This window comes from Coccinella septempunctata, chromosome 2 (assembly GCF_907165205.1).
Source record: "Coccinella septempunctata chromosome 2, icCocSept1.1, whole genome shotgun sequence".
NCBI lineage: Eukaryota > Metazoa > Arthropoda > Insecta > Coleoptera > Coccinellidae > Coccinella > Coccinella septempunctata.
In genome coordinates, this window is record NC_058190.1 from 47,303,845 (window position 1) to 47,317,127 (window position 13,283).

The 13,283-nt window shown below is 35.6% G+C and overlaps 1 protein-coding gene across 1 annotated transcript in view; it reads left to right on the forward strand.

Annotated features, from left to right (window-relative positions):
* LOC123306298 (protein doublesex) overlaps positions 1–13,283 on the forward strand; it is a 94,686-nt gene that overhangs the window by 34,423 nt on the left and 46,980 nt on the right. Inside the window, exons 2-3 of the mRNA XM_044888223.1 lie at positions 6,985–7,125; positions 11,462–11,605. Coding sequence (XP_044744158.1) covers positions 6,985–7,125; positions 11,462–11,605 — 285 coding nt within the window. The remainder of the gene's footprint in view (positions 1–6,984; positions 7,126–11,461; positions 11,606–13,283) is intronic.

The following is a 13,283-nucleotide window of genomic DNA, read 5'->3' on the forward strand; positions in this document are numbered from 1 at the left end:
TTATAATTTAGGATGATGCTTAAGGTGGGTTCATACCTCGTTACTAAGAACTAAGACATAGGAAGGAACAATCTAATTGGTAAATAGCGTTCACGTGATCTTCATCTGACTTTTAGATTGGTTCCTTTCTTAGGTATTACTTCTTAGCAACGCTGCATGAATCCTTTACGTTCAAGTGTCTCCTAAACGTTCGTGAAAACGAAACCGTAGCTAAGTATCGCTTAATGGGTTAAATTTAGGGATTATTGGTGAAAACAGGCATAAACTCTTAATTTATCATATGAATAAAGACTTAATTATTGTCAGTTCAAGTAAAAGGATGTCTTGAAGTCTTGATGTTACCCCAGCAATTGTTTCTTTGGAACTTAATTGCTTTTCCAACTATGAAAAATATGTTACACTCCATTTGACTTCATAATATTTTTTCGATGGTTTTTTATCTGTCGCGGTAGAATTCTCTACGCAGTGACATCGCTTATTGCAATTATTAAAAGACAAAGAAGATCGAGTTGATATCATCAGCACAACAGAATACTATTCTTCTTGAAACGCTGCTTTAGTGAAAGTGCAAATTTCTGCCATACCTGGCATTGAGACTGTATTAGTTGATCGAAATTTGCATTTTATCAGTGGTAATATATAAAATCAAAATCCCCTTTCCGCCCTGTAATTTAAAGGACCGAACTTGAACCTAAGGCACAAGTCCATCAACCTACGATGTTTCCTAAAAATTTTCATTGAAAACTGCATTCCATCTCGAGTTTAACTATTCTGAATCTCAATGAAAGCATTGTGTATATAATTTACTTTCAATTTTTCATCTCAAACAAGTCGGCTCGATAATTCATATAAATCAACGATGACAGAATGGTGGTACTAGAATATTACAGGGGGGACTACTATAATCTGACTCGAAAATGTGCTGTGCGGGGCGTGTTTTTCGGAATTCATGAGTATTAAAATTCTGGGAAATTTGCGAACCCATTTATCAACGTAATCTGCCTTTAATAACGATATTTTCGACAATTCTGGTCCCCTGGAGGCATTCTGGATCCTGAATTCGTTCGGACCGGCTTCCAGCCTTCGGCAAATACGGAAGTTGGGATTGATGCTCGCTTCTGTTCTCCTGCGGAACCTTCGTTCATGTCTTAATTCATGTTTTGTATGATTCTGTAGCTAAACGGTAATGATGGTTATTCAACTCCTCTGAAAATTAAATTAAACTAAGCACACACCGAATCAGGATTACAGATGAATTTCCTTCCATGAAGATGAACTTTTATGTGAGGTTCTTAGCAGCGCAGATACACGGCTGAGCATTTTCACGAAAGTATTCGGATTTTTGTAAGACTATGATTAATACAGAGCCATTGAAAACCAAACAGCAGCTCTGTGGCTCGACAAAACCGAATTATATAAGAAAAAGTCGATTTTTGATTCCAGAGGGAGATTACATACAAAACCGCATGGCTTCAACCCTTATTGTCACCTCCCAACCCCTATACAGGGTGTTCCTAAATTGAACGTACAAACGAAAAGTGGAGATTCCTTAAGTGAATTCAAGAAAAAAAAGTCCCATAAACATGGGGTCGCAAACGTTTCGTTTTCGAGATACAGAGTGTTGAAGTTTGAATTTTTTTCAAGTTTTTTTCTCATAGTATCTACACTTCACAAGATATTCAACTACGGATCAGGAAAATTTCCATAAAAACTGACACTGAATTCATTCACCACAGCTTACAAAGTAGCCTTCCCATCATAATTTGGATTTTCACGAGGATTTCGAGAGAATCGTTCAAAATTTTTTTTCTCGAAATCGTTGTTAGATACGACAAAACTACAAGAAACCGAAAAGTTTAGTATAAGAACGAAGCTTCTCTTTACATTTTTTCAAATTAACAGTTGCTCACCAAAAAAAAGTTCTGCAGAAGAACAGATGGCAGTGTTCCAGAAAAAATATCACCCTGTAGATCTTCTATCGAAATTGCCATGTCGCGTGGTGAGAACTCTAAAATGTAATATTTATGCCAAATTTCAGTTGAATATCTTGTGAAGTGTAGATACAATGAGAAGAAAACTTGAAAAAAATTCAAACTTCAACACTCTGTATCTCGAAAACGAAACGTTTGCGACCCCATGTTTATGGGACTTTTTTTTCTTAAACTCACTTAAGGAATCTCCCCTTTTCGTTTGTACGTTCAATTTAGGAACAACCTGTATATCTATTTCGAATAAGAACAATGGGGTAAGAGATTCCTCATTTGAAAGACCTTTCTATTCTGAGTTCATCATATTAATTTTTTTTTCATTCAATCTATATGTTTCCTAGATATTTTGCGTGAATTTTGCGTCTCCGTGCATTTATATACAGGGTAATTCATAACTATTTGGACACATGCCCAGGGCAGATTGTTTGGACCAAAATATGGCGATAGGACCAAATATACCTCAATAAAATATTGCTGTAGAAAAGGATAGGGGGCGTTAAAGTTGAATTTTTTGTTTCGTTTTTTGCTAATAATTTCACTGTATATTTTTTCATCCGTTTTTAAGAAAAACACAATTGAACAGTTCAGAGCATCGGAAGGGGATTTGAAGTAACGATTTATTTAATTTATTCATTTATTTCGACCATAAAGCATAATTAAAAACAATGCAACATAAAAATAAATGTTCTACGTGGCCTCCTCCGACCTTCTATGCCTTTTCTAATTCTTTTTAAAAAGGACTTTCGAAGAAAATATCTCTCTCTCCTCGTGAAAAATTTAACTTTAATGCCCTCTATCTTTTTTCACAGCAATATTTTATTGAGGTATACTTGGTCCAAACAAAGTGCCCTAGCCCATGTCCCAATAGTTATGAATCACCCTGTATAATTCGCTTCTGCCGACCTACACCAGCTGCTGTTTTAAAAGCCGACTCTGTAGCGGTAGTTGATTTAATGGGCAGGAGACAGAATTCAGGAGACATCGAGATTGATGGTTGTAAAACATGATATGATTGATAAGGAATTGTTATCCCCTTTTATATCTGGCCTCATCAACAGTTTCTCCTGGATAACCGCCATCCGCACCAAAGAAGTAATTCTCTGTGTCTACAAGACAATATTCCCTGAAAATTATCCGAGTTTATGATGGCTCCCTATCTTCCGCTCTATGTAGGTGTCCTGAATTGTTGCATTTTCACAGCACACTAAATTTCCTTTTGTTTCGGAACACGTCCTATAAAATTTTACGGCATATGAGATTGTCAATATGCATTGTTGAAGAAAGTTAAATTGTTAATGAATTCGTTTTGTGATTCAGGTTTTGATGAAAATGTAAATTTGTTTTTGTTTTAGATTCAGGTTCTCCAGTAGGTGTTCCGTGTTGTCGATGGGAATTAGTCATTGTGTACACCATTGAGCTTTTCAATGGGAAAAAGAATTAGTTAGTTGGTTCTGCATGGGCGTTATCAAGTTCAACTCGTATGTTGACCTATTAATAATTCGTTCAACTTGATTACGGTAGGTAAACTAAAAACTAGGTCTATTGAACTCTTGCCCAATGGAAACATATAAATTATTTCATTTTATTTCCATTCAATATGGCACAAGTGAAAAGCAGGCAAATTTGTGGGTGGAGTATGAGGTAATGAAACTTGTGATGTTTTTCAAATTTAAGGTAACGAAGTTTTATGTAGTGCTACGAGGTCATTTACACACCATGTGGTGAATCTTATTTTTATAAACAACATTATTTCCAGATATAAAAATTTTGGGGTTTTTATGTAGATGAAATAGAGGTGTGAAGTTTTTTACTTATTGGACCAATTTTGGGAATACAGAATTTGATAAAAACATAATTGCCCATGACAATAACTGTCAAGCTATTGTCAAATTATGACCTTTATTCTTCCATACAGTGATTCTCAGTTCTCAATATAATCAGAAATGCGAAGTCCATATTGAAATTCAATAGGAGGAATAGAATTAGAATTTCGTGCCCTTCAATTGTAAAACAGAAAACTGTTTTTCTGTATTGACAGTACGTTTTCAGCGCCATCTCATTGTCAAATGTGGCAAACAAAGACCAAAATGTAGTACTAGGACGTTTCCTATCTTTCTCTTCTCTAATCTTTGGTGGGACGGATATGAATTAATAATGTAATAAATGTATAGTAATACATTTATTACAGCGAACCTGCAACGTCTCTAGACCTTTCAAAAAAAAGTTTCTTCTTGCTCTGCAAACCAGACCTCTACATCTTTTATTACCCCCTCGTTGGAAGAAAATTTACGACCATTTACACTTTTTTTCAGTTGAGGAAAGAGATGATAGTCAGATGGAGCCAAATCAGGTGTGAATAAGGGAGGTGTTCTAGCAATTCAAACCCTAAATCACGAATTTTTTGCATGGCAACATGAGATTTGTGTGCAAGGGCGTTATACTGCAAAAACAAAACACCTTTGGATAGCTTTCCGCGCCTTTTCTCTTTAATTTTTTCCCGTAGAGTGGTCAGTAATGTCGAATAGTAATCTCCGGTTATTGTTCTACCCTTATCCAAAAAATCAATCATGATTACTCCATGGAAATCCCAAAAAACTGAAGCAAGAACTTTTGCAGCAGATTTTTGGACAAGATACTTCTTAGGTCTTGGAGAACCAGAGTGTCGCCATTGCATCGATTGTTGCTTTGTTTCTGGATCGTCGAAATGAACCCAAGCCTGATCCATAGTAACAATTCGGTTTAAGAAGTCTACATCGCTTTCAAATCGAGCACAGATCGAAAGCGATGCTTCTACCCTTGCACGCTTTTGGTCAACAATCAAACATTTGGGGATCCATTTTGCAGCTATTTTTCTCATGTCCAAATTGACGTGAACTAAATGATGAACGCGTTCGTATGAAACATTCAGTGCTTCAGATATTCGTTTTAGCCCAATTCGACGGTCCGATAAAATCATGTCATCGATATTTTCGGGGACTGACACAGAAACTGGCCTTCCGGATCGGTCATCATCTTCAATGGAAATGTACCTCTTTTGAAGGTTGCAGTCCAATTTTTCACGGTCGCATACGAAGGACATTCGTCACCAAGTGTATTAAGCATATCTTCGTAAATCTGCTTACCTCTTAACCCTTTTAAATACAGCTACTTGATGATGGCTCGATACTCCAATTATCCGATTTTCACAATTTCGGTGGACATCTTCTTTCTTTTAATTTATTGCGTAACTCTGGTTTACTTTTTCGACCTTAAACTTCACACTGACACTTCTAATGAGTTATTGTTCTTTGCTATGGTAACGCAATATTTTTTTTATGCATGGAACTGGTCTAGGCTAACTAGATATCAATACATCCTCGTATTTCACGCCACTGGCTTAGTGTTGCGCTAGTCATAGAAGCATAGAATGTGTGTTCCACAGCAGATACATTCGAAGCACATTCCACGTATTTATGTTTCAAGAAAACCATAGACCAAACCTATGAGTTCAAGCACTGACACTGCTGACAGCAGATATTTTGAATTTTGTACTGTTGTTTATTTTCTTGCTTTCTTCGCACAGATCAATTTTGAATGTTGAGACGTTGGCTCTGAATGTTACTATATCTTCAGTTCAAATACTTCTGCAGCTCATATTTATTTATAAACTATAGAAATTATTGATGTTCTTTGGATAACAGATATCAAGCTGTGTCTGGACTTTCAAGGACTGCTTCTAACTTCAATGTCAACAATTCTCGACTTCTAGCTTCCAATCCGAACCTGTCTCACCGTTCAAACCTATTCATATCGATTTGTATGCAGCGTGGCCCCCAATTTGTCCGACAATAGAACACCAACGGCGTGCGTGTTCTCGGCTAAGGTTATACATCATGCTCCCCATAAATGAAAGGTATACCTGAGCGTCAAGCAGCAAGCTGGCCACCTCCGGCTCACCGGAGTCGTTTAAAATACATTTTCAACCATTTGTAACGGCTCATTGTTGAATGCTACGAAACCGTAGCGTAATTAATCACTTCCTCTATCTACAGTCATGTGTTTCATAACGAGGCAATGCTCCAATGGGATCGTTGGATGTAGTAAAAGGTGGGGGCCACTCCTCCTATCCCGCCAGCCGATTGGATGGCAGGAGAGCGAACATTTTGCCCGGAAAAAAAAATCTATTTATGGCATCGTGTGCTCCTTTGTCCGGGGGGTGAGCGCGCCCCGGGCTCCTACGATGTATGCGCAATAAGCATAACCCGCCGACTCTGTTCGCATAAACGGAGCTCTATTGAGTTGGAATGGTTTCCCAATGAATACGCACGCATTTCAATCGGATTTGGCAGCTTCCTTTCGATCTCTTATGAAAAAGTTCAATTTCACCCCCTCCTCAGGTCACAAAGAGTACCAAATTCATCGAAAATATTCGTGCATGTTATTAGCAACATATGAAGATGCATACCACTCGCTGATATGAAAATCAAACTAATTTGACCTCGTCAGAGCAACACAACTCCTTCTCCGACGGAAAACTCTTGAAATTGACGGACCCTAATCAAATACTAGTAGTAGCTGCTGAGTATTATCAAGTACTCGAGCGCCATCTAGAATGCAACGATCTAAACCCAGATGTAGGGTGACATGTAGTCTTCAGAATGTCTGAACGAGCTATGAATTTGTGAAACCTGAAGGAAAAGTAAAAAAATGAAATTCTCCATTCTCTTCTTGTGTATTATGTATAGTATCCTTCTTGATTATTTCTTCAACCGGTGAAAATTTGCGCTCTCTGGCAACATCAACTATACAGGGTTTTCCAAAGAGAGGTTTTATTTTCATATTGACAAAAACGAGTATGCATCGTTGCATTTTCAGAAATAGGGTAGTTTAACTTGTCAAATGTCGAAAAATGACAGCTTCAAAACTGACAGCTGACTTTCTGCCATTTATATCTTCTATAATCTATTGTGAAACAATTTTTCGTCCTCAGTTCAACATTTTCATTCAATTTTTGCAGCACAAAGCACGGACCTTCTGGAAGACTGTCAAAAGCTGTTGGAGAGGTTCAAGTACCCGTGGGAGATGATGCCACTCATGCATGCTATACTGAAAGGTGCAAGAGCGGATTTGGAGGAAGCATCAAGACGTATTGATGAAGGTGGGTTCAGAAAATCAATGTAATCCTTCGAATGCTTATGTGTTCATGAGATCAGCAAGATAGGCTTGATGATTTCGAAGAATTATTGTTTCTAGAGTGAGCAAATTCACTAGTATCTACAGTGTCTACAGTTTCAAAGTTAATTCGTTTGCTTTTTCAAAAATACCATACATTTTACCTTTGAATTGGTTTTTCGAAGAATTTTCTGCTCCAAAAGATTTTCCAAATGTTGTCCATTATTTTTTAGAAAAGATATAACCTTTTTTTCAAATTCGTGCCTTGGAAATGATCTGGAAGGATCTCATCAGAAACAATAATCCTTTGGAATAACTGTCTCCATTCATTCCAAATATTCAAAGTGTTGAAATTAATTTGAAATGTGCTCTCATCACATGTGCTTACATACTGTAAATGCACATAGTACGCTTAAATAAGAAACATGTGGCATTGGCATATTTCGATGTCCTGCAGCTTTTCAAGGAGTACCGGGGGTTTCATTGAGAGTTTTCGATTGTTCATTGTCCTTAGTTTTTGGCTGTGTTCGATGTTATGTGAATTCACCAATGAAAGTGCCATTCAGATGACACTTATTGAATGATTGAATATGTTCACATACCAGAAGACACAAGCTATGGATAGAATGAATACATACTTTTTATTTTTCGAAAACTCTGAATAGAGCACCCTCCAGTAATCGAACTTGTGAAGAAAAAATTCCCAATTTTCTCAAATACGTGTATTGGAGAATCATCGATAGTTTTTGATTATTATATATGTTAGATTTCGAAACACAAATGATTGGGAATTTTTTTTTGGGTTTCAGCGATTCCCAGACATATATGTTAACTGAAAACGAACTGTGGTTCATAGGAGCATGGAAATAGTTAACAATTCGCTCATATCCATTTTCTTCAGAGCTTGGTGTTGGTGCTTGAAGAAAATAAGAAGAAAAATGCATTCAGATGAAGTTTACAACGTAACGTTGTATAAGGAACTTCACACGTGTTCCATAATAGGATAAATCCACTCAAATAGTCGAAAACAACTTATTAGTGTGGTGGTTCCTCTTGTCGTTTTTAACTATATAAATACATTTTATGACTTTTTTGTCATATCATCGAAGGAAACATTGTAATATATCTACAATTCCGTTTTCATTTCATTACCACGCTCCAGTTACACTCAGACATTCAGTATCCATCACCTTCAAAAAACCATGGCCTACTTGACGACAAATTTTTTAAACGCACGTTATTTTTAGTTATTGATGGCTTAACTGCAGAAATTGAATTAGTTGGAAAAATCCACATCAATCTGAGGAATATAGACACAGAATCGTGTATCATTGATTGTACAGAGAAGTTGTGCGTTGTAGATCAGTTGCGTTTTTCTTATTTTAAATTTCTCAGCTTTTTATTTATATATCAACGTTTTCGTCCGAGGCATTACAGCAATTGAATATGGGACACACAGTAAAATCTTATCGTATCGCAAAGCGAACTGAACATTGATTTAGAGTTTTATCAAAACGAGTGTCAGAAATACCGATAAATAAAAGATTCAACAGAACAAACTATAGCCGGAATCGAATCCTGCTAATGAGATGATTCCATGAATGCTATTGTTGAACCTGTATGTACTACTACATTTTTTGTTGATCCCTGCAATAATTTTTACGATTTTCGTCAACTATTATTATTATTGAAATGAGAAATTAGTTATTAATTTCTCCCCGCACAAATTATTTCCATGCTTCATGAATAACACTTCGGAAAAACGAAAACAATTTTCTCACCGATGGATATTTATTGAATAGGCAAGAGGGCTGTGAACGAATACTCAAGAATGCATAATCTGAACATGTATGATGGAGGCGAATTGAGGAGTACTACACGTCAGTATGGATGATTAAGAAATTAAAAAATTTTCATTTCTATTTCTCAATTAATTTCCTTGAGTCAAAATTTCTTGATCTTGAATTTCCTTACTTTTATTCTACCTTTGTGAAATAATGCATGGTTATTTTTTCCGGTCATTTAGATAACAGGAATCAAGAGAGAAGAAGCTTCTCAGGCCCATCGTTCAAGAGCGTAAACTTGAGGCTGAAATGCAATGTACTCATTTGAGATCTCAACATTTTCAATGTATAGCTTGTACAGCACATTTAGTTCCATTTGTTTTGTTTTTCATCAAAGAGTTAGATGTAAGGGAGAGTTCATGTAGGGCATTAGAAGAGTGTGCAGGATGAAGATGAAGAAAGAAGAAAGAAGCAAGAAGAGGATCTTGAATAGAAGAGAACTTTCAGAAGAGCACCAGCAGAACCAGCAAGATAAACCATTCCGTCATTTGATAAAAAGCAATCAAACCATTGATAATACTCATTATTTTTATATTTATTTATCAAAGTAGCTTTTAATAGTCAATAGAAATTTTTGAAATTTATGATGATCTTCACCTCTCATATTCATTCGTGGTAAGTATATGTCATTCGGCGTTTTTTTATAGCATGAAATTTTCCGTTTGGAAATATTTTTATGTGATTTTGATTCATTCTGAGTAATTAGAGATCTATACAAAAAATTAAAGTATTTCGATGAAAGAATCTAACTCAATTTTGGATGATTATGAAAAGTCGTCACTGTTATACTTTGTCTTTAAGTAATTTTATGAATCCCGATAGTGAATGAGCCTACGATGATAAATGTGGATGTACTCGAGCTTCTTGAAGATTTAGTGACAACACAATTTCACAACATCTTATGAAATAATAATGATAAAATAATATCAATTCTCTTCAGAATAACAATCTGAATCTATGACAATACACATCTGTAATGTTTGAAGATTTATTATGTGGATATTTTAAACAGAGTGGCATTCAGCCAAAATACCCAACACTTGTTTTGCATAATTTATGTGCTCTGTCCTACATAGATCCTCCTATATACAACGCCAATGTTTGGTGTAGGTACTCCTCATTGTCCAAGGTGTTATATTAATTTGACAAGCTCGAGTAAATCCCAATTTCCCTCCTGGGCTCAACAAACTACACGTGCTCCGATAACAAAAAATCATGTTTATTGAAAAATGTTTAGTTTTCTTTCAAAGAGTTAACTGATCATGGCGTACCTACAAGAAAAACGCATTCGCCATATCATCAACTTTAATTATCCCCATTGAGTTATTACAAAATAGTTTATACCCAAGCTGTAACTTATAACGTCTTATATACCACATAAATTTACCCATAAATTATTACATTCTCGAGTGCATAAGAGGTTTTCCTTATCCATTTGTTAGCAGTATATCCAGCAGATGCCATTGTGCTTTTATATTCAAATTTATGATTCGTAAATTATAAACTTGGAGAGTCCCCAGACTAGGGAGATATTTCACTATTGAAATTAACAGGCTGATTGTCTATCCTCGAAAAAAATCTCGCAGATGTCGATGATGAATTATTGTCGAAATAAAAAGATAATAACTCTGCGACTATAGACTGGTCATCATCGTGATGGCCGCCTCCATATTGGATAGAAAGTTTATTGTTATGTTGATTGTTGATCCTTTTATTTTCAGTCCCTCATGTTAATTGTTGCCGTACGAGGTGCAAAATTTCCGTGGCGGTAAATGAAAGCATCAGCCTTTCTTCGACAATTCTTTTCATCATTTATATATGCCGAAATCGAAAATTGAAAATGGATCCGTTTTTTAGTATGTAGGTAGAAAGGCCAAGAAAACAATTCTGCGTTCATATACAGTCACTTCATACTTCAAGAAGTCAAATTGATTTCATTAACGATTGAATTCAGCAGATCCATTGCTTCAAGTTTTCCAGAAACCAACAACAAGATACAAAAAGTTGTTTCTGGCTCATTGGTTTGAGTATCCAGTTGATCAGTTTGACTAAAACATAATCATACATGTAAATAATGCAAATAGTTCGCAGGTATCCCATCAGGTATTCATTACTGTTGATATCTAATCTATAAGAGATCAGAGTCATATATGTCTGTTCATCATGCTGAAGGAAGAAGGCATTTGCAAATGTATATTTTCCATTACATGGAATATATTGACTATAATGATGATACTGTGCTTTGTGTTCCACTAATTCGCCATATTGAAATCGTTATTTACCCTACTCTTGTTAAATAAACCCCTAAGTGATGGAAAAGACGAAACTTTTTTGTTGCTCATGATGAATGACGGTATAAATCTCACATGAAATTAGACTCAATGCCCCTTTGCGATAATGCTATAAAAATCTGTTCCTTGGTGGATATTTCCTATGTGTCTTGGATGTTTTATTCATTCAGATTCTATTTTTTGACAGGAAAAGAAGCCGAAATTCTTTTAGAATTCTGCCAAAGGATTAGGGATAAGTTTCAAATATCATGGAGAATGGTAGCGTTAATCAATGTGATACTTAAGCAAGCGAACGAAGACCAAGAAGAAGCTTGGAGGCAGATAGAAGAAGGTAAATTGAAATAGAGTACCCAACGAATAGTTGAAGTACACATAAGTAGTTTGAATGTTAAAAATGTTGATCTCTGCCGTTTTGATGAACTTCATACTTCGAATTCCTCTATATGGTTAAAAATTAGACACGATAAATCCCGCTTCTCTATAAATCCTCAGATACAATTCTCATCGTAAAATATATCATCGTCGTCATTACGCCTGATGTTTCTTCTGATTCATTTTATTGCTATTTATTCGAATAGGTTTTTCATTACAACACAAGAGGGATTGCTCGATGGTATCAATCACAGTGATAGAACGTAGGAGGAATAAGATATCTGCCTCGGATATTTATTTATTCAACTTCACAATTTTAAGGCCCTGATTAATTTATATCTCCAGTTTCGAGCTGAAATCTTGATCGAACCCATTTCGATAAGCTCGATGTCGATGTGTGAATTTATTCTTTGTTCTCAAGTTCAGAATGCATGACGCATAGTCATTGCTGAAAAAATTCTATTGAAAAATGTGTAGAATTGTCTGAAACTATACTTTCTTACCTTGAATTTTTCTGATCTTCCTCATATTCGATGCATTCATTTTGACCTTGTATTCATTGGTAGAATGAGAATGAATTCCTGAAAAAATTCATTTCATTAGTTTTTAAACTTGACGTGCTAAAGAAAACAGTCAATTGAGATGTAGACATATTTACACCAAACACCCTTTTTTTATTCGCTTTCACAATATGAAGAACACAAATACAATGTTTATTCACTTTTTGTTATTACCAATATGAATGTAAGAGCCTCAACTATGTCCTGGCATTAAAAAGGCTGGAAAATGCAGCTATTTTTTATGGCAGCTTAATTGCTATTGTCGATTAGTCCATTTAATAAGTATAATTGTGATTTTATTATACCATTTGAAATCTTGAGTACAGGGTGGGCAAAATTGGCTGAACTACAACTTTTTTACCCAACGAGATAGAGGAAAATGAATGTGCCATTCATTTCGTGTTTTTTCGAGAAACTGATAAAGCCATCAACTGCATTCCTCTATCTTCTTTTGTTTTCGAGTTATAGGCCAAAATTTAAATTTGGGCGATTTCAACTTTGGTCATTATCTCCTTTCCTGTTGGTGTTGAAATAAAAACATTATACAGACACTTTTTTGATAGCAATCCAGTGGCGACTATGATTTCTTCCAACAGGTATATTTGCTGAGCTATATTATAAAGTTGTGTTTTTTCTTATGGTCGTTTAAAATGACCTAGAAAGAATCGCCATTTCTTTCCCGTTTCTCAAATATGTATAGCATACCTCATACATCGCCCTCAGATTCGTTGAGATATTATGAAAAATATAGTTTTTATGTGAATTCTTGTTGAAAAATGATCGTTTAATGGTTTTCTGCATTCTCCAATACTACTTGCAGGAGGGATGGATAAATAGCGTTTTGCAATAGATCTGAATGAATATGGCCAGTGATTTTACCGGGTTTAAAAATGGGCTGATTATATGAATCTCATGAATACCCGCCCAAACATTTAATTTTTGTTATGCCGGTTCACAATGCCGTTAAGGCAAAATGAACAATTGTCCGAAAAACAGATATCTAACATGCAGTTTTGATTACCGTTAATCATTTCACTGACCACTTCACAGAACTGGATTCGGCGATCGGGATCATCC